The sequence below is a fragment of the Populus alba genome, chromosome 10, assembly GCF_005239225.2.
Source record: "Populus alba chromosome 10, ASM523922v2, whole genome shotgun sequence".
Taxonomy (NCBI): domain Eukaryota; kingdom Viridiplantae; phylum Streptophyta; class Magnoliopsida; order Malpighiales; family Salicaceae; genus Populus; species Populus alba.
In genome coordinates, this window is record NC_133293.1 from 16,401,591 (window position 1) to 16,424,343 (window position 22,753).

At 37.1% G+C, this 22,753-nt stretch overlaps 6 protein-coding genes across 9 annotated transcripts; 4 read left to right on the forward strand and 2 right to left on the reverse strand.

The window, feature by feature from the left end:
- Nucleotides 1-478: 478 nt before the first annotated feature.
- LOC118043038 (myb family transcription factor PHL8) lies at nucleotides 479-2,983 on the forward strand. Its single transcript, XM_035050840.2, has 6 exons — nucleotides 479-1,417; nucleotides 1,510-1,586; nucleotides 1,679-1,736; nucleotides 1,827-1,944; nucleotides 2,051-2,120; nucleotides 2,208-2,983. Exons 1-6 carry the CDS (start codon nucleotides 1,294-1,296, stop codon nucleotides 2,742-2,744), a joined length of 984 nt encoding a protein of 327 aa, XP_034906731.1. The 5' UTR covers nucleotides 479-1,293; the 3' UTR covers nucleotides 2,745-2,983.
- A 487-nt stretch (nucleotides 2,984-3,470) lies between these two features.
- Nucleotides 3,471-5,776, forward strand: LOC118043037 ((R)-mandelonitrile lyase-like). Its single transcript, XM_035050839.2, has 3 exons — nucleotides 3,471-3,829; nucleotides 3,927-4,571; nucleotides 4,710-5,776. The coding sequence occupies exons 1-3, from the start codon at nucleotides 3,673-3,675 to the stop codon at nucleotides 5,567-5,569; spliced, it is 1,662 nt and encodes a 553-aa protein (XP_034906730.1). The 5' UTR covers nucleotides 3,471-3,672; the 3' UTR covers nucleotides 5,570-5,776.
- Nucleotides 5,777-6,762: 986 nt separating this feature from the next.
- On the forward strand, nucleotides 6,763-9,529 carry LOC118043039 ((R)-mandelonitrile lyase-like). The gene is made up of 3 exons (XM_035050841.2): nucleotides 6,763-7,665; nucleotides 7,755-8,399; nucleotides 8,538-9,529. The coding sequence occupies exons 1-3, from the start codon at nucleotides 7,572-7,574 to the stop codon at nucleotides 9,413-9,415; spliced, it is 1,617 nt and encodes a 538-aa protein (XP_034906732.1). The 5' UTR covers nucleotides 6,763-7,571; the 3' UTR covers nucleotides 9,416-9,529.
- Nucleotides 9,530-11,559: 2,030 nt separating this feature from the next.
- On the reverse strand, nucleotides 11,560-12,438 carry LOC118043040 (E3 ubiquitin-protein ligase MPSR1). Its single transcript, XM_035050842.2, has one exon. The coding sequence runs from the start codon at nucleotides 12,307-12,309 to the stop codon at nucleotides 11,653-11,655; it is 657 nt and encodes a 218-aa protein (XP_034906733.1). The 5' UTR covers nucleotides 12,310-12,438; the 3' UTR covers nucleotides 11,560-11,652.
- A 612-nt stretch (nucleotides 12,439-13,050) lies between these two features.
- Nucleotides 13,051-14,440, forward strand: LOC118043041 (protein DMP9). Its single transcript, XM_035050843.2, has one exon. It carries the CDS (start codon nucleotides 13,652-13,654, stop codon nucleotides 14,357-14,359), a length of 708 nt encoding a protein of 235 aa, XP_034906734.1. The 5' UTR covers nucleotides 13,051-13,651; the 3' UTR covers nucleotides 14,360-14,440.
- Nucleotides 14,441-15,393: 953 nt separating this feature from the next.
- LOC118043042 (beta-1,3-galactosyltransferase GALT1) lies at nucleotides 15,394-21,445 on the reverse strand. 4 transcript variants are annotated; one of them, XM_073412082.1, is made up of 10 exons: nucleotides 21,238-21,445; nucleotides 20,852-21,036; nucleotides 18,550-19,735; nucleotides 17,812-18,038; nucleotides 17,432-17,713; nucleotides 16,941-17,069; nucleotides 16,687-16,866; nucleotides 16,109-16,216; nucleotides 15,777-15,985; nucleotides 15,394-15,672 (listed from the first exon to the last, which is right to left on the reverse strand). In XM_073412082.1, exons 3-10 carry the CDS (start codon nucleotides 19,307-19,309, stop codon nucleotides 15,660-15,662), a joined length of 1,908 nt encoding a protein of 635 aa, XP_073268183.1. In that variant the 5' UTR covers nucleotides 19,310-19,735; nucleotides 20,852-21,036; nucleotides 21,238-21,445; the 3' UTR covers nucleotides 15,394-15,659. The 4 variants fall into 4 exon arrangements, with proteins under 4 accessions (XP_073268183.1, XP_073268181.1, XP_073268182.1 ...); XM_073412080.1 differs by lacking the exon at nucleotides 20,852-21,036; XM_073412081.1 differs by lacking the exon at nucleotides 20,852-21,036 and having other exon boundaries at nucleotides 18,550-19,759.
- Between the last annotated feature and the right edge of the window lie 1,308 nt (nucleotides 21,446-22,753).

Below are 22,753 nucleotides of genomic sequence, written 5' to 3' on the forward strand. Positions count from 1 at the left end.
AGTTATGTTGCTTGGTACTTGGGACTGTTGGTTTAGCTTCATGTTTACTTTTAACACATCAACAACAGGGAGGCGACTTCACTTTTCTTTCTTACTGTTCCCTTTTTTTCAAAAAAATAAAATAAAATGGTACGCTCCTATTCATTAATTGGGAAGGACAGGGTTGGATGTGGAAAGAAAAGAAGAAGGGATCAATTAATGCACACGAAAACTCAATTCACCAGATGCTTTCTTGATTTTTATCAGATTCCTTTGGATAACTCTGGTGGAAGTGGAACAGGGATTGGTTGGCTTGAATATACTTAAAAAAGGTCGGTTTCGATGATGAATGATGGCACATCTTGTGCCATCAGCCGTGTATATATAAAACTCGGAGCCTAAGATTCCCCTCTGTGACTTTAAGCAGGTAATCTTGCACATCTGCGTCTCTTTTCGGAAGAAATTGTATTATGGGGTGATTACATTCGTGTAGTTTATCTGATCTTCAATTTTTTTAAAAAAATATGGGAGATTTGATCCACTTTTCCAAGGGCACTTGTTTATTGGAAAACGAGGCAAGTTTGGGTCCTAAAATCTAAGGTTAGATTCTTTGATTCCTCCAACCCTACAAGAACAAAAAGGATCTGCCAATCACACTACAGCCTGCTCGAAAAAGAAAATAGGAAAACTGGAAAAGAGAGTAAATTTGAAAGAGGGAAAGAAAGACCGGCCCGTTTGGGTTTCCCATTCAGTCACCAAAAAGAAATATCCATTATTACAAATTCCCATCGACACATTTATTTTTCTTCAAAGCTTCTCAGAGTGTTAGGAAAGTTGCTCCCATTATTCATTATGGTGGGGGCTGCCTAACTCAGCAGGGAATCAATCAGGGAGAGTGAGAGATAGAGAGAAGGAGGGAGGAGGTGGGAAAACAGGAAAAAAACAAACCATACACTTTTCTTCTTTCTCTCCTTTTGAGAGGCTCAAATTGAAGTGGGTTGCTTTCTCTGTTTTTGCTGCATAAGAGATTCTCTCCCTCTCCCCTTTCAAGTCAAAGAAGAAAGAAGAAATAAAAAATTTGAAAAAAGAAAAGTTAGTATGAAATGGGAGATGGGAGAAAGGAAGAGCCACAGCTCATAGCATATATTCCCCTCAAAATAACCCCACTTATGTTTCCTGATATGGAGTGAGAACATAGGACAGCCCAACAACTCCAAAATTATATAGCTGCCACATTTTCAAGCATAGCTGAAAAGGATCATAACTCATATTTATGTTTCAGTCTTCTACTTGTCTATCATCCACAAAACAGAAATGGGTCTGCGCCATCAAAATACGAACTTGGTTTTGTCCGCTGATGGAAAGCCTAGGCTAAAATGGACTCAGGAACTTCATCGAAGGTTTGTTGAAGCAGTCAATCAACTTGGAGGTGCAGATAGTAAGTATTTCTAGACCTCAATGACCTTACTTATCAATCTTTTGTACTGGGGTCAAGGTTTTCTAATCTTTTCTATGATTATATATGTGCAGGGGCAACACCGAAGAGTCTGATGAGGGTGATGGAGATTCCTGGACTTACTTTATACCACTTGAAGAGCCATTTACAGGCAATTCTCTTCAGAATGATTAGATCAATCTATGTTGCTTTTACCAATGCAGAAAAACAAGATTGTGATTGTGTGTTTGCTTCTTGATGCAGAAATACAGGCTAGGCAAGAGTCAACAGTCCCTGATCAGCAGTGAAAACAACCAAGAAGGTGATTATAAATCATAATGAATCAGATTAATGAACTACTGCGTTTTTGGTTTTCTCATTTATATTCTAATGGGGCGTTGTCTCTATGTAGTTCTCTTTGTTGCCGATGCCAAGGAGATTCAAAGTAGTGATGATCATTTCCAAGAGTCTGCATTCATTCAAAGTAGCGGGGGAATCTGCAGTGATGGAAACCAACATCCAATTAATGGGTAATAGTTGACATAATCTCTACCTGCTTTATGATAAATTGTATTGATATAATAATACAGATTTTTTTTTATATATTTAATTTACCCAAAGTGTTGTGTTCAACAGAAGCTTCCAGATTGCTCAGGCTCTCCAAATGCAAATGGAAGTGAAGAGGAAACTTCATGAACAGATTGAGGTAAGACCAAGAAAACAACCCCTTTCTTTAATTCTTTCTCTGTCTATTGATCAGAACACACGTATCCACTTTAAATTTTCATTGCAGGTACAGAGACATTTGCAGCTGAGAATTGAAGCGCAAGGGAAATACTTACAGTCAGTATTGAAGAAAGCACAGGAAACACTGGCTGGATATAATTCTTATTCTATGGGTGTAGAAGTTGCAAAAGCTGAGCTCTCTCGATTAGTCTCAATGGCTAATAGTGGATGTCCAAGTTCTTCAATATCTGATTTGACAGAAACAGGAGGTTCAAGCTTAAGAGACATGGAGAGGACACAAATGAGGAGTGCAGTTTGTTCAATGGAAAGCTCCTTGACATCATCTGAGAGTTCTGGGAGAAAGGAAGATATGCAACGAAAGAATGAGATTCATGACACCGACAAGTCCAATACAGCCTCTGTTGAGCTTCCTTTAATGGATATTCACCCGCAAGACAACCCATTGAAGACTTGTTCAAGTAATCAAGGGAAGAAGAGAAGTGGTAGTATCATTTCTGATGGTGTTTCTGTGGAGCAGCCACTGGCTAGTAGATTGAAAAATGGTGATCAGTTGAGTCTGGGGATGTTTGATTTGAATAGCTAATATCAACACGACATTGAATCAGGTTCGGAATCAATAGACTTAAACTGTTAGGGAACTGAACATCTCAACTGGGTACCTTTGGAGTTTGAGGATACTTGAAGGGTTCTACTGATATAGTCTATGCAGGAAAGTTACCTGATACAGTTAATCTTTGTTTATAAACTATGTATATTGGTATATGTATGGACCCCAAGAAACTTCTGAAAGTATATCCATATCAAAAGATGGTGTTATATATATATATATTGTGCGTGTAAGTTCATCTCTTGGAAGTTTTTCCAAGACAGTCTCTCTATGTATTTTTAGGTTTTAACAATTAGGGCATCCCTAGCTATATTTGGAGTTCTAAGATTAAGTTCTTTCTTGATTTGTTTCTAGGAAAACCTTCTACATTTGAAGGTTTGTGATCCTCTTTAAATTTGAACTCAAAATGGTAGCGTGGGAGTGAATCCAATTACCAACTTCAGCTAAATTCTTACACAGAAACTTGGCAGTTCACTTAATGGATATCACGGGGCTGAATTCAACATCTATGACTTATAACTCCAATTTTAGTAAAAATCCATCAAAAGATTTGGCCCAAATCCAAAACTTTTCAATCACTTTTTGCTTGAACCACGCTACTCTAGAATCGCTCCAGGATTACTTAGGACTTCCACTAGCTAAAATTGGCTAGAAAGCTGGAAGGGAATATATCATTGCTCAACGGCATCTGGGCCATAAAAAGGCTCATGTAAAACAATTGAAAATTAAGAACAGCCAAGAGGAAGACATCATTATTGCTGCAAAATCATTAAACATCCAACGAAGGATGAATCATTAGCCAAGCCATGCGTAAGCTTAACTATATTAACGTTCAAGGAACTTCAACCAATTAATTTGCTACGCCTGAAAACTCAATCATTAAACGAACCACACAAGTCACTATATGCTGCTAATATTTCTCCTCCTCCTTAAGCAAGCCTTGGGAATGGAAACTGGAAGAACGAGGATGGAGCTAACGCACATTATTTACAAATACGTTCTTTTCACAGCTTTTCTATTTCTAGTACTTAAGTTGTCCCATTCTCTCCCATCGACACAAGGTAAGCTACTTAACGAACATTCTCTAAGCTATGACAGCTTCCGTTTAGAAGCCTAAAAATTCATTCTAATATCTTCAATTTCCTTTGTTCAATGCAGGAAAAACCCTTCCCTACTTGACATCAGATGTCGAAGAGGTCTCAGGTAAGTCCTTTGATTACATTGTTGTGGGGGGAGGAACAGCTGGTTGCCCCCTGGCGGCAACTCTTTCCGAGAGATTCTCTGTGCTCGTGATAGAACGGGGAGGCTCGCCTTATGGAAATCCCTTGGTATCAGAAAAGATGTGCTATGGTTTCCCATTGATCCAGCCTGATGAATTTTTATCGGTGGCACAAAGCTTCGTATCGAAAGATGGAGTTGAGAGCCACAGAGGACGAGCTCTGGGAGGATCATCAGCTATAAATGGTGGGTTCTATAGCAGAGCTAGTGAAGATTTTGTGAAAACAGTTGGGTGGGATGAAGAGCTAGTGAAGGAAGCTTATGAATGGGTAGAGTCTAACATTGTTTTTAAGCCTGAGCTGACCATATGGCAATCTGTTGTAGAATTAGGTCTTCTTGAAGCAGGAATTTTACCTTATAATGGATTCAGCATGGAACATATAGAGGGAACAAAGATTGGCGGTACTTTGTTTGATGAATATGGAATAAGGCACACCTCAGCAGATCTTCTTGAGACAGGGAATCCAGAAAACATCATTGTTCTTCTGAATGCAACCGTCAAGAACATCATCTTCCATGTCAATGGTAAGCAAACATATCTGTAGATAATGTTTAAAAGAGTTAACAACAGTAGGTTACTAAAAACAGATTTTCAATGATCCTATGCCAAACTTGCTCGGATAGTAAATTTATTGAAGCGTAAGTTCCCTTAAATTGGTGCAGATAAGGGAAACGAGAGCATGGTCCGTGGTGTCAGGTTCATCAAGAGTGATGGCAGCACAAGCCAAACGTATGAAGCTTACCTGAATCAACCAGAGAATTCAAGTTCATGGGGTGATGTTATTTTGTCAGCAGGAGCTCTAGGCAGTCCTCAAATCCTATTGTTAAGTGGCATTGGACCCGAAAAACATATAAGGAACTTCGGTATCCCGCTTGTGTTGGACTTGAAAGGGGTTGGGAAAGAGATGAAAGACAACCCTGGCATTGCCCTTTTGGTGGACACCAAACCAACACACCGATTTCCAGATGCACCTCAAGTTGCGGGCATAACAAAAGACAAGAAATTCATTGTTGAGGGGGGAATAGTACCAATAAGCTTCAATGCAACAAGGATGCCAATTGCAATCAAGCTTGCATTTCCAGAATCTAAAGGGACGCTGGAATTGAACAGCACAGACCCGAGGCGAAATCCAGCAGTGGAATTCCACTATCTAGAAAAGGAGAAGGATCTAGAGGAATGTACCAAGATGGCTCAATTACTCAATAAAATAGCAAGGTCACGATCTGTTGTTCTGTTCCTAGGTGAGGAACCACAAAATAATTTGATGTCTAGTCAGGATGAGCTGAGAAATTTCTGCAAGAAAAATGTCAGGACTTATTATCACTATCATGGTGGTTCCACTGTTGGCTCCGTCGTGGACGATGATTATAAAGTACATGGGATCAAGGGGTTGAGAGTAATAGATGGCTCAACATTCTTGGAATCACCAGGCACAAATCCAATGGCCACCGTCTTAATGCTAGGACGGTATCAAGGGATCAAGATTGTCAGGGAAAGGCAGAACACTTCTGTTAAGTCTTAGCCCACCACAACTGTAGGAAACTCTCAACTTCAACTATATATATAAGCATAGAACAATTGTTATTCTTTCCTTTTCTTTTTCTGAGAAATACAGTTTCTGGAATCGATTCTATGGAAAAATTTGAATCCAGCAGCACCCTGTTAAGTAGATTTTCCATTTGACCACATCCAAACTCGCAATCATGTTAATATCCAAGGTTGGGTAGCCAGCACACCGTATTCATAACTCACACTACAATTTCTTAGATTCTTCAACATTTTGGAACTGCATGTTCGTAAGAAACTTGGCGTGTATATAATTGCTCATGCACAATTGCGTTAAAATCATCCATTAAACGCAATAATTTTCCTTTTTAAACCACCATTCCCATTCCGGCCCTTTGGGGTTAAGTTACATTACAGAGGTCCGCCAGCAGGGGGTAGGATGCGGCCAAGCCGGCGAATGGGACTGCAGCCCATTTGCACGGAATAAGACCTAGGTCCTTAGCATGCTGCGACGATACAATCCATGGATGTTCATATTCTTGCTAGTTGAGTTACTTAAATTGAATGTTGTGGTTTTTTAAAAATTAGATATTTATTTTTGAGAATCTTAAAACCATATTTTTTTTTTTTTTTTTTGCTAAAATCAAATAAAACCACAAATCAATAAAATGTATATATCTAGTTCTGCAAATAACCTTTACCCACCATGGCTTCTATGCAACAATCAAACACAGACCAAACATCAAACCTGTGTCTCTCATTTGTTAAAAAATGGTGAAAGGTGCCTAAGGTGCATTTTTGGATAAAAAATAATACTTCATTTACTATAAAAATTATGAGTCTGTTAGGTTTTTTTTTTTCATTTTCGTTTTTTCTTTCTCAATGAAAAACTGAAAAGAAATGTTTATTTATTGAGAATGAGAATTTTTTCAAAAAAAATCAAGATTACAAATATTATTTACAGACCAAAAAATATATTATTCATGCACTTTATTCATTTAAAAAATAGTGGATAACTTGCAAAGAAAAATAGTGAAAAATCTTTAAAAATGTGTTTCTCAAACCCAGAATAAATTTAGTTTTTCAGGCATCTAAAAGAAAAATCCCCGTTTTCATTTTTTTTACCCTAATTTTTCAAGAAAAATAAAAATAAAATATCATTTCGTTTTTAAACATTCGTTATATTGTCTGCGTGTAAGTCTTCAACTCTTTACCACAAGATTCCACTAAAAGCCGAGAGAAAAAACCTGAAATGGAGCCCTACCCACCCCGTGCGACCGACTTGTCTCCCAATTTCAAGATGAAGCTATCAATGGTTGGAGGCGGCTCGAATCACCAGCAACATCTACAAAATTGATCGAGAAGGCATCTAAACTCGAAAGTACAGGTAAGACCCACCACCGCCGGAAGACCTTAAAGCCCAAGGGATAATATATTCCAACTGCCAACCACCTTCAATTCTTAGATATTAAGCAAAACCATATGGATTATTATTGTGAAATAGAAGCCAAAACTTAGAGTCTATATTAACCTATATTTTCGTCTCTCTGGTTTAAAAAACAGTTAATTAACCCCTGTATTTTCGTATCTATTAATAACCTAAATATTAGTTTACTCGGAAAAAAACGCCTCCGTTGTGTCATTCGTGACTTCGGATGCCGAAGAGGCTTCAGGCAAGTTCACGGGAAATGTTCAACAACTAACAAATTTGTGTAGAAAATAGGAACGAATTAGAGAATATTAAAAGAAATTACAAATCAAATAATGAATGAGCAAGAAAATAAAAACATCGCTCAAACATAAAGTCTTCCCTGTGACCACCGCCACAATAAAATAAAACAGTCCCACACACCATTACGACATGTACACTACATCTATGATCATCCAAGATGCAGAGAAAAAAAGAAGTTGGTCAGCACACTCAAGGGCTAAATCATGTCTGCTGCCTATATTGGATAATTGAAAACATTTTCTCAGCTTAAGAAGTCCCTGTGGAGTGGGAAATCAAAATACCAGAGATGGTGCTTCTATCAATTATTCATGGCCATGGGCTTGTAGCAGCTTTTATTTTTCTACTGGTCAATTTGTCTCCGTCTTCTTCTTTGCCTCAAGGTATGATTTTTGGCTACCATGGCATCTTTTCAATTAGAAACCAAAACACTGATTCTAATAGCTTGAATGATGTGCTTCCCTCATTATAGGAAACGGGCTCCCTTACATGACTTCAGACGTCAAAGAGGTATTAGGAAAGTCCTTTGATTATATAATCGTGGGGGGAGGCACCGCCGGTTGCCCCCTAGCTGCAACTCTTTCAGAAAAATTTTCTGTGCTTCTGATAGAACGAGGAGGCTCACCGTATGAAAATCCTATGTTGTTGGATAAGAAGTACTTTGGCTTCCCGGTTCTCCAAACTGACGAATTTTCATCTGTGGCTCAAAGGTTTATCTCCACAGATGGAGTTCCAAACCTAAGAGGACGAGTCCTTGGAGGAACATCAACCATAAATGCTGGTTTCTATAGCAGAGCCAGTGCTGACTTTATTAAAAGAGTTGGGTGGGATGAAAAGCTGGTGAAGGAGGCCTATGAGTGGGCGGAGTCTAAAGTTGTGTTTAAACCTCTGTTAACCAAGTGGAATTCTGCTGTTAAGTCTGGCCTTCTTGAAGCAGGAATTCTACCTTATAATGGTTTCAGCTGGGATCATATTGCGGGAACAAAAATCGGTGGAACTGTGTTTGATGCAAACAGAAAAAGGCACATCTCAGCTGATCTTCTAGAAAGAGGGAACTCAAGTAATATCGTAGTTCTTCTGAATGCTACTGTGAAGAATATCGTCTTCCGAAGTGATGGTAAGCAAATGAAAATACAGATACTGTTCCAACTCCCAACAATCTTTATACATGAGAGTGAAATTTCATTGAGTTTCAATTAATGTTGCATGGATAATCAATCTCTTGATGCCTGTTTGTTCTTTTTCAATTGCACAGATAAAGGTAAAAAGAGCATAGTTCGTGGTATCAGGTTCATTAAGAGCAACGGAAACATAAATCAAACTTATGAATCTTACCTTACCCAACCAGAGAATTCGAGTCCACAGGGTGATGTTATTTTGTCGGCAGGAGCGATAGGCAGTCCCCAAATTCTATTGCTAAGCGGCATCGGACCAAAAGGACATCTTGGGAACTTCAGCATCCCACTTTTGCTGGACTTGAAAGGGGTTGGACAAGATATGCAAGACAATCCTGGAATCACCTTGATCCTGAGGGCCAAACCTGAATATCGGCTACCAGAATCGCCTCAAGTTGTTGGTATAGCAAAAGACTTCAAATTCGTTGTTGAGGGATTTGTGCTACCAGTAAGCTTCAATGCAACGACACTAATGCGAATTTCAATTAAGTTGGCATTTCCAGAATCCAAAGGGAAGCTCGAATTGAACAACACAGACCCTAGGCAGAACCCTGTGGTGCTGTTCAACTATCTAGCAGAGGAAAAAGACTTGAGAGAATGTGTCCAGATGGTTCAACTGGTTAAGAAAGTAGCAAGGTCCAGGTCCATTGCTCGGTTCCTGGGGGCCAAACCCCTAATTAATGTGACATCCAATCCCAATGAGCTAAGAAACTTCTGCAGGAAGAACGTGAGGACTTATTATCACTTTCACGGTGGTTGTTCTATAGGATCAGTTATCGATAATGATTACAGAGTAATTGGAGTGAAGGGATTGAGAGTAATAGATGGCTCAACTCTCTCCGAATCGCCAGGAACAAACCCCATGGCCACGCTTTTAATGCTAGGGAGGTACCAAGGGATCAAGATTCTCAGGGAAAGGGAGGATGCTTCTGCATTTGGTAACCAACAACACCCGTAATTAACGAACTCCCAACTTTAGCTATATGTATCATTTCTATAGATTTTATACAATTTTCTGGGAAGTTCAGTCGAAGGAAATAATTCACCGTTTTATGGTTATTGTCCTTACTTACACTGCATGACTCATCTTATTCTGCTCTCCACAATGGTCAGAGAGTTCCCAATTTTAGGAACTAAATATTTCTTGAGTTTAACTTACTGACCAACCAAAGAATAGTTTACCTATTAAATCCCTTTTCACCATCTTTGTGACTTAAGAGTTAAGCACAACATTCTGCACCAGTATCAATCAACCAATTAGCTGCGAAATCTTAAATTGACAGAGCGAGAAGTGACAGAATGCTTAAATTGCTTGTTCCCTGCGAAGTCTTCCATTTCAGAAAAGCGCCTATGAAAAATATCAGAGCAAGCAATCACTATAGCTGCAAAATCATCAAATTTTAAATTTGAGCCTGTCCGTTGCTTTGCAGGGCACGCCACTCACAAAATGGATTTTCCTATTGAAATGCCTTTGTTGTCTGGATACTTTAATTAATAATTCTACACCTCCTTTGGCAAAAGGTGAGAACGCTATTAGAGCCCTTTAAATTTAAACTTGGTGCGGCTTATTTTCTGGTACAATATTCATGTAGATTGTTCGATAACTAACGAATTTGTTTGTGTTGAAAATTGATGTCGGATTTTTAAAAAGTTGTCCACATCCTTTTCTGCAATCTCACGAAACAGAAAAGCATATGAGAGAAATAAAAGAGAAATGAAAATCAAAGCAGTGATCTTTCTTCTTTTCTTTCTTTTGACCATTGCTACTGCTTTTAATTCTCTTCTCAGCCAACCTCGACTACAAATGGAAATTTCACGGCTGCAAAACGCTTGCAACGGCTGAACATCATTTTTTATGTAAAAAAATAGTCTGGCCCCTTCGGTAATTAAGACCTAACGAACCATTATCTCGTTTAAATGCCGTGACAAGAGTTTCTTATCAACATCCATACTTGAACAAATCATTACTGTGATTTTGATCTGACTAGAAAAAGAAAACAATGTAAAAAGTGATTTGAAAGAAAATGTTACAAGTTACCAAATTCGTAGAGATGCATGTCACTGTTATAATACATTAGCCTTGAATCCTCTAGTAAACTCCATTTGCAGTGAGAGCAGGAAATCATTTTAAAGACAAGGAATATTTATTTCTTAATTCAAAGTCATTTATTCATCTTTAAATCCCTAAACACCAACATAATGAGTGGTTGCACTGTTGGATCAGAAACTGAGAAAGTTCTGGAAGAGGAATTTTAAGGACTTTCTATCATTGCCATGGTGGTTGCACTGTTGGATCAGTTGTTGACATTGACCATAGAGCATATGGGATAAAGGGATTGAGAGTCGTAGATGGATCTAAAATCCCAATGGCCACCCTCTACAAGAGATGAAAGACAGGCCTGCCATTTTCATTTTTGGTAGACGCCAAACTACAATATCAGTTACTAGATACCCTAAGTTGTGGGTGTAGCAAGACTTCAAATTCACTATTCATTGTTCAGGGATTAATCCTACCACTAAGCTTCAATGCAATGATCACGCCAACGTTGCTCAAGCTTGCATTTTTCAGAATCGAAAGGGAGGCTAGAATTGAAATCCGAAGACCCTAGGCAAACTTACTGGAATACAACTATCAAACTGAGGAAAAAGACTGATGAACGTGTAAGGACCGAAGTTGGAAAACAGTTTGAACCGCAGTCCTGACAACCTGGAAAAGTCCGGCATGATGAACGCGAGGACTTTCATCACTTTCATGATGACTCAACTTTCTTGGAATCGCCAGGCACATGTCCAATGGCTACCCTTTAAATGTTAGGCAGGTGTCAAGGGATCAAGATTCTCAGGTGCAGGGAAAAGGCCTCTGTACTCTATAGCCAACAAGACACTATGATGGCACTGTCCAGCGCATGCCTTAGCTTAACTTCTAATTTCTCAATCTAAGCTCCTAAATTTCATTGGATTCAATTCAAATAGCCATTCATAACTACTCCTGCCTTCTTTACTATTCAAAGCAGATTCTTTCTACAGAATGAACTAGAATGGTTTAGTTATCCAAATATTTAATCACGAAACGTTTTGAAAAGTTAAATGCTCAAACACAGCTGCAACAATAGAAACAAATTTTCATTATAATATTATTTAATTGAAAACATAAAATATAGTTACTTATATGTTCATTGGGGGGGGGGGGGGATCTTACAAAAATCTCTCGTGATCCTCCGTAGAAGAATCACTTGAAGGGTTTTCATTTGAATCCCCATTTCTCCTGCTACCATTAAAAGCAAAACTAACCCAAATCTCTCTTTCAACTCTCCTCTCTCTCCCTACATCTCCCTCATCTCTTTTCTTCCCCAATTCCTCCTCGTCAACAGGCATCTTGTATCTACAAACAGGGCAATTCCCATGAATCTTTAACCACTTCTCTACACAACCACCGTGGAACCTATGCTTACAAGGCATCTCCTTTACTACGCCACCAAGCTCCCACTCCTCTAAACAGATAGCACACTCACCATCTTTATTATCTTCCCCTATCTCCACTTTTGGCATGGCCTCTATGGATGCTTTGGAGGCTGGTGGTTGGCCATTCTTGTTACCTATGTCTCTAAGTAAAGATTCAAGACTTGCGGCTCCTTCAATCACCACCATGCCTTGAGTGAAAGGGTTTATAAGGATGATTCTTTCATTTGTGTCTGTTGTTTGCGGTGCTTCTTGATCTGGGTCACGTTGCTCTGTGGTGTTGGTGGAGGTGAACCCTAAAATAAAAGGTAAGAACAAAGAGAGGTCCCTGTGCCTTAAAAGCCTCTCAAACATAGAAGATAACTCGGCAGGAAATTCATTCTCAGAGGCCATGACGAACTGCTACTGGTAGTTAGATTTGGAGAGAGAGAGAGAGAGAGAGAGAGAGAGGAGATTTAGATTTTTTTGTGAATAGTGTGAGAACTTGGCAGGCTCAATTGATGAAGCTTATAAGGGAAACAACGGTGTGGTGTGCCCACAGGAAAACAAGAAGCTTGTAGAATGATCTGGAACAAGACATGTTAACGCGTGATGTTTATCTTCTCACCTCCTAAAAAAGTATGAAGTCCTTCGTCAATGAAGAATTTTAAACAAGGGGAGATTTTGATTTTAATTAGTCCCTCTATTACGTATATTATTTAATTATACCCTTTAATGTATAATTCACCCCCCAAAATCAGCTCTGGACAAGGGATTATTAAATTATTTTTCATACTAAAGAGAGTAATCAATTCATTTTGATAAATTACAGGAACTAATTAATATAATTGATTCGATACAGTAGTGGTGAGGATCACCAAAGGCAAAAGTATCAAGTATCAATCATTCTTTCGCTTGCTTTTCTTTCTGTCATTTCAGGGATATCTGGGAATGCGGTATTTTTTTTTTAAATAATTTATTTATTTCTTTAATTGTTTTGATATAATAATTTTAAAAATAAAATTTAAAATTTAAAAAATAAAAAATATATTTTTAATTATTTTTTAAATAAAAAATACTTTTAAAAAAATAATCATTATGAATTGAGATGGGATATACCCATTTTTATGTTTCGATTCAATATTTCTACTGTTTATTTTATCTTTTCGGTCAAAGTTTTAACTATTGCAATCAAGGAAAAGCTTTGTAAACTTCACACACAGAACTACAATGGTTTTCATCCACAAAAATCATTTGATCAAATCTCCAATAAGATCTTCCATTATATTCTTCTATCAAGTTTTATTTTTTCAAATCGACATAATTATATTTTTCGTTCTAAAAGTAAGCTTGAGTTCTAAAGGATATATGTAATCTTGATCTAAAAGAGCTCTCTCTTTTCCTTTGAATTGTAGCTGTTTCTTAGAATGCAAATGATAAGCCAACTGGTTAAAAGAGCTCTCTCTTCCTTCACTCCAATTCAATCTGGTCTCTAACGTATTTAAGTTAGGGTTTTTTTTTTTTTTATTACATCAAGTGTATTAATTTCTGGGAACGGTGTGAAAGTGAATGGCAGCCATTCGGACTGGAGAGGCCGTCGCTAACCGTTTGACAGTTAGAAATTGAAATTTTCATACAGTTACTGTCAAACTCCTATAAAAGCCCTAAACCATTTATTTTTTGTCGATCTCTCAGCAAGATTTCTCTCTTTAATCTCCTCTCCTGCTCCAGATAACACTGTTGTCAACCAGCGAAAATGGAGCAAACTCCTGGAGAAGAAATTGGAATCAGAATCTACACTGCATCCCCGCAAAATGAACCTAAATTAAACAAAATCTCCACTGGAATATCCCATCAAGATGATGAAACAAGACCATCAAAGCCATTATGCACCCTCACCAAAGCCCCTAAAGAACCAGGCAGCAAACGGAGAGCCGTGGCTAAAGGAATGCAAAAAACAATCTCCAAGACATCTATGCTTGTTAACTTCCTTCCAACGGGCACCCTTTTGACATTTGAAATGCTTCTTCCATCAATATCCAAGAATGGAGTGTGCACACCAGTTACTGCCCTGATGATCCATGCCCTTCTTGGTCTTTGCTCTCTTTCCTGCTTTTTCTTTCATTTCACCGACAGTTTCAAGGGCCCAGATGACAAAATTTACTATGGCTTTGTGACTACAAAAGGGTTGGCTGTTTTTAAGCCTGGTCTTACAGTTGACGTGCCTAAAGATGAGAGGTACAGGGTTGGGTTTACCGATTTTGTTCATGCAATAATGTCGGTGATGGTATTCATGGCAATTGCGTTGTCGGATCATAGAGTGACTGAGTGCTTGTTTCCTGGGCATGTTAAGGAGATGGGTGAAGTGATGGAGAGTTTTCCTCTCATGGTTGGTGTAATTTGCAGTTGTCTGTTCTTAGTGTTCCCTACTAGTCGACATGGCATTGGATGCATGTCTAATTGATTGGTTATGAGTGTGTTCTTGTGAGTATTATTAATTTTAGGGTGACCTTTTCTTTTATGTTTTCAGTTCTGCCATTTCAGTATCGATAGAACAGCTTTTGTTAAAACTTTTTTTATTCATTTGATTAGTTAGAAATGATTGTATTTGCTAGTTCCTACTGCAGAGGAATGTATTTTTTTTTAATGATCATAAGATTTTTTAAATCTAAATGCGTATAGAATTTTATGTTCGATTCACAAACCGGGAGGCAGGGGTTCAATAGAAAATGATTTTCTTACCCACTAATCTGTACAACATCCACTTAAATTAGATTGCCTGTTCTACGCTCTCCAGTTGGATCAAAATTGTGTTGAACCTCAAAATAAAAATATTCAGGCTGGGATCAAGTTTTTTGTTATTTTTATTAAACTCAACGTATCAAATTTTAGAAAACCTTTTATTTAACTTTTTGCCTTATGAAAGTTATAATGCAGTTAATTTAATAAATCAAAAAATAATTTGGACGTGTAAAAAGTGTAAAAAACATGGTTTTTAAAAAAATTCAAGATAATATTTTTTATTTTAATACTGGAATAATAACATATTAAATTAACTCGGGCTTCACAGTTTGACTTGTTAAACTTGTGACCCGAATCATTGACTCCACTGAATTTAACAATCTTTTTAATTATTTTCTATTTAATAATTTAATATTAAATTAAAATAAATTATAACGATCAATAAAAAAATTGAAGAAAAAATTTTGAAAGGCAATTTTAAAAAATAAATAACATGTTAACAATGATTCGTGATTCACCATTCATATATAGAGTGATGGCCATTCAATTTTTTTAGTTTTTGTTAATGTATCAATTGATAATCATATAATAAAATTGATTGGGTTTTTATTTATAGTTTTAAACACTATTTCTATTTACCTAAATCATATCAATTTTAATATAAATATTAATATCAATATGATCACATAAGCTAGGTACTCTAAAGTATTGTTCAAAAAGTGAAAGGCAGTATTCAACCTAAAACAAACAAAAACAAAACAAGTGAAAGGCAGTAAATTTTTTATAACACATTCACAAGAATTGCTAAGGGCAAAATGACTATATTGCGACAAAAAGAATTTCTATAAACCGGTTACAAGACAGAAATCTTCTATACAAGGCACCAATCTCTCCTACGTGCATCGATCGTACGTGACTTGAAGTAACAATCTAAAGTACAATATATAATAATAATTATACAAAGGCAACTACTTTTGTGGAAGGCCTAGAGCCAAATGCCCTCCTCTAGTTCTAAGCAGACTCTATTTGCTAAATCTGGTAAGCAAAATTTTTAATTAGAAATTGGTTAAGGAGATAATTCTATTAAAGCATGTGGTCTTGTGGAGCCCTAATAACAAAAGGTGATCAATCAAGCTTACCGATCACCGCAGCATCTAGCACCATTCCCTTCTTGAAGTTTCTGCCACAGGCAAAGCATTTCCCTAGGAGCTTGGTAGTGGGCAACAACATAGCCATCCCTGCACCCTTCATTATGGACCCTCCCTTCCATCTCATATTTAACTTCTAAACCCTCCTTTTTCATTTCAGCTATCCAGATACCCATTGCTACATCCTCTAGCTTAAACATCTGTCACATCAACCATAAACAGTTTTCATTTTGAGATATATAGAATTGCCTGTGGCTGGTTTGGAACAATAGAGTTGTTTTTCATTTTCTAACAAAGTACCAGACTGCAATTCGTTCTCATACCTTTAAACGACCTTCCTTGTATCTCTTGTAAACTGCCTTGGCAATGTCACGGGACACAACGTAACCAGGACCATGTGCCCAGGGGGGATAGGTCTCTTCAGACCATTCCTTTTATAACATAAACAAAAAAAAACGAGGATAAGGAAATAGAAGAAGATCAAAACGCACTTCCTTTACAGTTAGATTGTAAAGCTTCATTAAGGAGGTCGACTTCACATGCATCTATCTATACCAGGTAACCAAACCTGCATCTGAGTTAAACCAACCTAAAATTCTAGGGTCCTGCTTGGAATCCTAGCGATAAGAGTATTCACCAGATCTTTTGCATATGACGGGTATTCATTTGTGATGTTTGTTTGGGTGAATCTGCAAACAATTGCGTTTATAGCAAATCACAAGTTTTGGTTGAACATCCAAATGTGGAACTAACATGACAGCTGTGCTAACATTAGGAGAAGTTGAATATTTTTTGTTATAACATAGAATAAGCATGATCTCAAATTATTCCAAATCAGCAAAGTTAAAGGACAAAAAAACATTTGAAAGAAACTAGTGATCATTTGTGAGTGGAGAGTTACCTCAGGGCTAATATACCACTTGCTTTCAGTACTCCTATGAGGCCGAGAGTCTGAATTGATTAATCCATAGAGCAACCCATGACTCACTTTGATCCTCTTTAAAGAAGCTAACACTTCATCCACACGAACAAACGCATCGTCATCTGTCTTCATGACATACTTAGCTGATGCAACCTCTGTCTGTTAAACAGATGAGTTAAATGTGGCAAAGGTCCGGCCATCCATGTATATCTAGAGAAGAGACAGATATGTACCCCAAATATGCAGATAGCTAAAGTTTTAAAGGTGATGAGGTTGTAGTAGTCAACAAAAGGCATCAGCTGTATGTCTCCATATGTCCGTGCTTCATTCCAGAGTTCCTCATTCACTATTTGATTTTTATGCTGCAGCACACACCTCAAATTTGTAAGTGGGCCAGCAAACAGATTTACATAATTATAACCGCGCACCTTAAACTTTTGGTTTGTTCCACCAGAAAATGACACACACAAAACAAGTTATTAAAGGCTGTAATACAAATTGATGTTATCACTACTGAGACCACCATCCCAAAATGGCTCACATGGAAACTCCGGTCCTGCTATAAAAGGAATGCTCCTTTCATGGCAGGGTCAACAAATTCTGCTTTCAACAAGGTGCACAATCCTTAATCAGGAATTTTTTTCTTTTCTCCAATTTTTTGATCAATATGAAATACTCCCGTAAAAGTTGATGCATGAAATGAAGGATTTTATATAAATCTCACCAGACCAACAAAAAAGCGCACTGCAACTGCCCCTGATCGCACTGCAGCATACTGCATCCATGTTCTTCGAACAGCCATCCTCCGCTTAAAATTGTTTGCCGTAGAAAAGACACCAATAAAGAGATCCAGTGTTTTTTTTGGAGAGAGAGGAGCTGATTTGAGTATTTCTAGATCAATTGCATGCTCTGAATCCTCCGATGTAGGTAGACCACTAGCCACAACTGAAATTAGGTTTAGGTCCCCAGAAATCCTAACTTCACTAACTAGCCATGGCTCCAAAGTCTGAACAGACAACAAAGCAGCGTGTGAATGAATCTGAAGAAACTGGCATGCTAAACTAAATTCCAAAAGTAACACAAAAGTCAAAGCAAGGAAATTACTTCACGATATGCAAAAGATGTTATGTGCTTTCCATCAACAGTCATCTGGATTCCTTCCATTCCCACTCTAAGCGTTGCGACAGATAGCTGACCTTGCTTAAATGGAAAATATCTTCTTGCTTTAGTTCCTTCCTGAAGTGAGGACCTTCTTGAATGATCAGAATGCATGCTAGTCACCCGAGTATCATTTCTGCCCACCATCTTATTACATTGATCCAGCTCGTCCACTGGCATATAAATCTAATAGAGTTATGACCACATAAAAGACTTAATAACCATGTCACTAACTTTAACTGACTTAGACTGGACAAAAGGTATAGACGACAGCAGCCAGATACCACATCACAAACTTCTAGTTCAATCACTTGGAAAGTTTCATCTAGATACAATTTGATTAAGTGATCAATGTGTAAACATCCACTTCATTTCATCTCATCAATAACTGAGCACAAAGTGGTTACCACTATAACTTTCCACATTAAAAGTGGAAAATTACAGGAATCTCAGGGCGGAATTTAATTTCTATTAATAGGATGATGCAATATATAAAAACAATTTTACAAAAGGACCAGAGGAGAAAAAACAGAAGACAATAAAGAACTGGCAGATCAGGATACAGAAGCTGAACTTAACTGCTATTGATGAGCTATTAAACTTGAACAAACACAAAATAAAACTGCAAGCATAAACCTACTTGTGTTGCATTGGATATAACAAAAAAGTAGCTGAGGTTTCTACCTTTCTTGTTCTTTTCAGGAGATGGAGAAGGACAACGCTCCTCTTCACCCCAGTCATGAGCCGCATTCCAGGTGTTTTGGACAATTACAGGATCCTCTGTAATCTTATCACCATGAAGCCTAACATTGTAATGTAAAATGATGGGTGGATCAGGCTCCCCTGGAAGTGCTTCCCCGGTTAAGTCGATCCGAAAATTACCAAGAAGACCATCTGGAATGCTGATAATTGTGATGGACGAACCCTGAGTCAAGCCACAAGGAAGCCATAATTTATAACCACTATTATCAAGCTCTGTTGCATTCATTTTGTTAAGAAAGTGAGGACATTGTTTCTCTTTCACTTTCCTACTTGAACTTTCATTTGTATAACTAAGTCTTTCCTCTTCTGCTGAAGCCATCAGGCTGCTCCACGCATTTCCAGCTTCCTTAATAGCTTCTACTCCATTTGCTAAAACCTGAGCATGATCAATCAAGCGTTTCAGTAGATTCCATGTCTGCAGAGACTTTTGCTCTTCATTGGAAATATTTCTCGGAGCAAACAGACTGGAGACTATAGTATCTGTAGAAAAAACTTGTGAAGAAGTCTCTGGATTTTGAACTGCAGGTGGAAGAGCAGGATGCACCCATTCAAGAGGCTTGCTTGCATTGGAGGAGGGATTCAACAGAATATTTCCTCCGATTGGATTTTTCAGGAGACCATATCTAAGGATCAGTAACATGAACAAGGATGCAACCAGAACACCACCGTACCACTTCTTCATTCTGCTATTTAGACTGAGGTGCCAAAAATCTTAAGGCCTATTTCTCTTGTGGTTGAGCTTAAAGGAACATATATCCCACAATTGATGATCTTCATGTGAATGAATCTCTTAAAAATAATTTTGCAATGGAACTCCAGAAGCCGAGGTGCTAAGAAAGAGGAAAAGATTGATATATCCAGAACAAACAGTTGACATCTGATTTTCAGTGAGAAAACAAACAGAATCTGAGATACAATTGTAGAAGGATCATTTCATTTTCAAAGAAGTTCTAGTTCCTCTTATTCTCAGTCAGCTATCTGGTAGAGATGGCAACAAAACATTGCAGACGTATACTTCAGTCCTGACAAAACAGCAGCTGGATCGCTCAGGAATCAATGCCAACTCCACCACACAACTTCATTAAATGTTTCGCACAAGATTGTCAAGCTGCAGGAATCCAAATTCATTAATCTGTTAACAAGTAGAAAAGTTTGCTAAGAAAATGCTTAAATGAATATGCATGTGCCAAAAGATTAAGTAAAGCTACAGTTTCCATAAATGACCGTGTCATGCAAAATTTTAAAAGATAACCAAATTTTAGGAAAACATGCAGTCCATATGGTATTTACGAAAATCAATTCTAGTTTTGAGGTAAGGCACACACAGAAACTAGTTTTAATGGAACACGGGAAGCAAACTTCACCTCACAGGAAAATGCTGTATAACAATAAAAATGGATGCAATGCTTCCTTTTTTGAGCTGAGTTTCCTCAGAAAGTTTCAGAAAGTTTCAGAAAGTAGTATCAAACTGATCACAAGTAAATCAGTACTACACAACTCGAATCATTTCCAAGATCAACAATCAAAACAACAAGAACCGCAGTATTCTTTCGACTTCAAAATATCCAAAACTCACCATCTCCTTTAACTTTGATAAATTTCCCGAAAAAGTGACTACCGCAACATTTTTCATGAAACCCATCATATTTATTGTACAAAAACACGAGGATAAGGACTGAGTCAACAAAGTCAATGTCTTCCCTAGCCCACTGCTATTGGTCCAGTAGGAGGGAGCAGGTATTGTTTAGTGGCTCTATTATAGCATATCCCTTGATGACCAAAAAAATAAACAAGAAAAAGCTTCCTCCATTTAGAATTGTGGGATGACGATTCTTTAACTTCTAGACCTGGTTGCGGCAAACAGATACAACCGGTTAATTACAATTGCAGTTAACAATAAATACTAACCATGGAATCTAATGACGTAAGGACCCCTTTAGATTTAATGCTTGATTATAAAACTAATACTCGTAGATTTTAACCAAATTTGAATTTGCCAAATCGCTTCAAGATGGTCTGTTAATTATGTTTCTTTACTAATTATACAAACTTGGCTCATAAATATCAAAGCGCATTTCCTTTTAAAATTACCAAAAATGCCATTGAAAGGCTTGACCAAAATAAGTCAAGAAGACACCATTGACACGGCAAAAAATCAAAAATAGAAAGCCAGAAAAAAAAAAAAAAATCTAAGATGCTTGTATAGTCTAGAAATCTCACGCACTGGTACAATCTCCCCGTTTGTTTCCCGGGGAAAAAACCAGAGAATAAAATCACGAATCTCAAAACAGAAACACCGATTAGTACACATCAAGACAGCAGCCAGCTTTCCTCAAAGAGTCTTTTCAAACTCCAAACAAAGAACAGGGTACCTTCTCGGCTGCTCGATTGCCTCATAAACCAGGTAGACTTTATACAGATGAAATAAAAAGGAAAGAGAGAATAAGACAGATCCAAGGAGAGTGCAGCAAGTCAAAATTAAAGCGAGTTTTGAACTAATTAATCGATAATGTAAAGAAATGAGTAATAAACAGAGCAACGGTACAGTAGTAACCGCTTCGAGTAACTGAGCAGGGTAGTAAGCTTAGAAGAAAACAAATAAAAACAAACCTGTTTTTTTTCCTTTATAATCTTGAATCTGCAGAAGAAGAGAGAATGCCGAGGGAGAGATATGAAGGCGGTTGTGTTCTATTGTTAGATCTTTGTCGCTTTGAACTACAACTAACCATGCTTCCACGGAGGGAAAGGAAAGGAAGATAATAAATTTCACTGTGTGTTAAATAAATAGGTTTATGAATTATGCTGTTATGTAATGTAATTTATCAGGCTGACTAGTCAACTACGGAAACATATGAGAAAATACTCCAACTACTATTTACTTATTAATATTCAATATGGAGGCTTTATTTAAATGAACAGTTCTCGAGTATGGAGATGAAGCTTTTTCCCCTCTTATCTTCTATACTCGTATATGTAACGGTCCAGGTATTCGTGGACTGGGATCCCAAACAGCCCCTAGGGGGCGTGGACTTTATAAAAAAAAAAAAAAAAAAATTAGAGTGAAGTTTAAGCGGGGAAGCGGGGCCCGGCTATTGACCGTGAAACACAAAAGGCCAATGACAGACAGCCGCGCAATGTGATCGATGTTTCTTTAGTATTGTTGTTTATATAAACTTTCTTCTTCATTTTATATTCCCATTTCTCTCCTTTGAGTCCTTTCCTTTTCGCGTTTACCGTTTCGTGTTTTTCTTTTCTCCTGTTCTACTCAAGGTAATTCTATTGGCACACAGCTGTCAGGCCTTGTGACGACAGTCATTATTTTCTAATGGCAAAAGTAAGCATGTAAAAGCAAATTTTGAATTTTGAATATTTAGTGAATGATTAGTATGGTGTTAATTTTTACATTTTTGGTTTTAAAAAATAGATTTTAAAAAAATATTTAGCAATAACCGTGAATGCTCTTTCCTCTCGAACATAATATCAAATCATTTGTATACAACTGTGGGCGTATTATTATTATTATTATTATTATTATTATTAAAAACGTGGATTTTCATGATTTGTGTGCTCTTTCCTGTCAATCACATGTCAAAGGTTGATTTTCATGCATTGACGATAAGAAAAATGAGTACGAGATATTTTTAAATTTATTTATTTTTTAAATGAATAGGTAATGAATGTTTTTTTAAAATGTTTTTTGATTGAGTGTAAATTAAAATAGTATTATTATATCTTTTTACATTAATATTTAAAAAAATTACAAAATTAATAATTTTTCAAGCTAAAATGGTCTGGAAAGCAAATCCAACAATAACAACAAACACCACGGCCAGCTGGGAACATTCTGGATTATTATAAAAACATTGTTAGTTACTTGGCTGAACCAATTCTCCTCGATTAAATCTAATTAATTGATCTTCTCTTGCGTTTGCGCTTAAATTAAAAAACCAAAGGACAGTATAATCCCTGGTTACGCGGATGAAATGGACCTTTTTAACAACTTGTTTGTCTTTACATTCACGTTGTGTTTTTCAAAAAAAAAAAAAAATTGTTTCAAATTATTTTTAATTTGTTTTTAATTGGTTTTTGTTAAACTAAATTTTAAAAAATAAAAATAAAAAATATT

Coding starts and splice junctions, on each gene's coding strand:
- LOC118043039 (XM_035050841.2), top strand. CDS start 7,572: ATGGTGCTTCTATCAATTATTCATGGCCATGGGCTTGTAGCAGCTTTT. Junction 7,666..7,754: donor GTCTTCTTCTTTGCCTCAAG/GTATGATTTTTG, acceptor CCCTCATTATAG/GAAACGGGCTCCCTTACATG. Junction 8,400..8,537: donor TATCGTCTTCCGAAGTGATG/GTAAGCAAATGA, acceptor TCAATTGCACAG/ATAAAGGTAAAAAGAGCATA.
- LOC118043038 (XM_035050840.2), top strand. CDS start 1,294: ATGGGTCTGCGCCATCAAAATACGAACTTGGTTTTGTCCGCTGATGGA. Junction 1,587..1,678: donor ACTTGAAGAGCCATTTACAG/GCAATTCTCTTC, acceptor TTCTTGATGCAG/AAATACAGGCTAGGCAAGAG. Junction 1,737..1,826: donor CAGTGAAAACAACCAAGAAG/GTGATTATAAAT, acceptor GTCTCTATGTAG/TTCTCTTTGTTGCCGATGCC.
- LOC118043037 (XM_035050839.2), top strand. CDS start 3,673: ATGCTGCTAATATTTCTCCTCCTCCTTAAGCAAGCCTTGGGAATGGAA. Junction 3,830..3,926: donor TTCTCTCCCATCGACACAAG/GTAAGCTACTTA, acceptor TGTTCAATGCAG/GAAAAACCCTTCCCTACTTG. Junction 4,572..4,709: donor CATCATCTTCCATGTCAATG/GTAAGCAAACAT, acceptor AAATTGGTGCAG/ATAAGGGAAACGAGAGCATG.
- LOC118043040 (XM_035050842.2), bottom strand. CDS start 12,309: ATGGCCTCTGAGAATGAATTTCCTGCCGAGTTATCTTCTATGTTTGAG.
- LOC118043042 (XM_073412080.1), bottom strand. CDS start 19,309: ATGAAGAAGTGGTACGGTGGTGTTCTGGTTGCATCCTTGTTCATGTTA. Junction 17,070..17,431: donor TGCGCTTTTTTGTTGGTCTG/GTGAGATTTATA, acceptor TGTGTGCTGCAG/CATAAAAATCAAATAGTGAA. Junction 16,867..16,940: donor TAGCTATCTGCATATTTGGG/GTACATATCTGT, acceptor TCTGTTTAACAG/ACAGAGGTTGCATCAGCTAA.
- LOC118043041 (XM_035050843.2), top strand. CDS start 13,652: ATGGAGCAAACTCCTGGAGAAGAAATTGGAATCAGAATCTACACTGCA.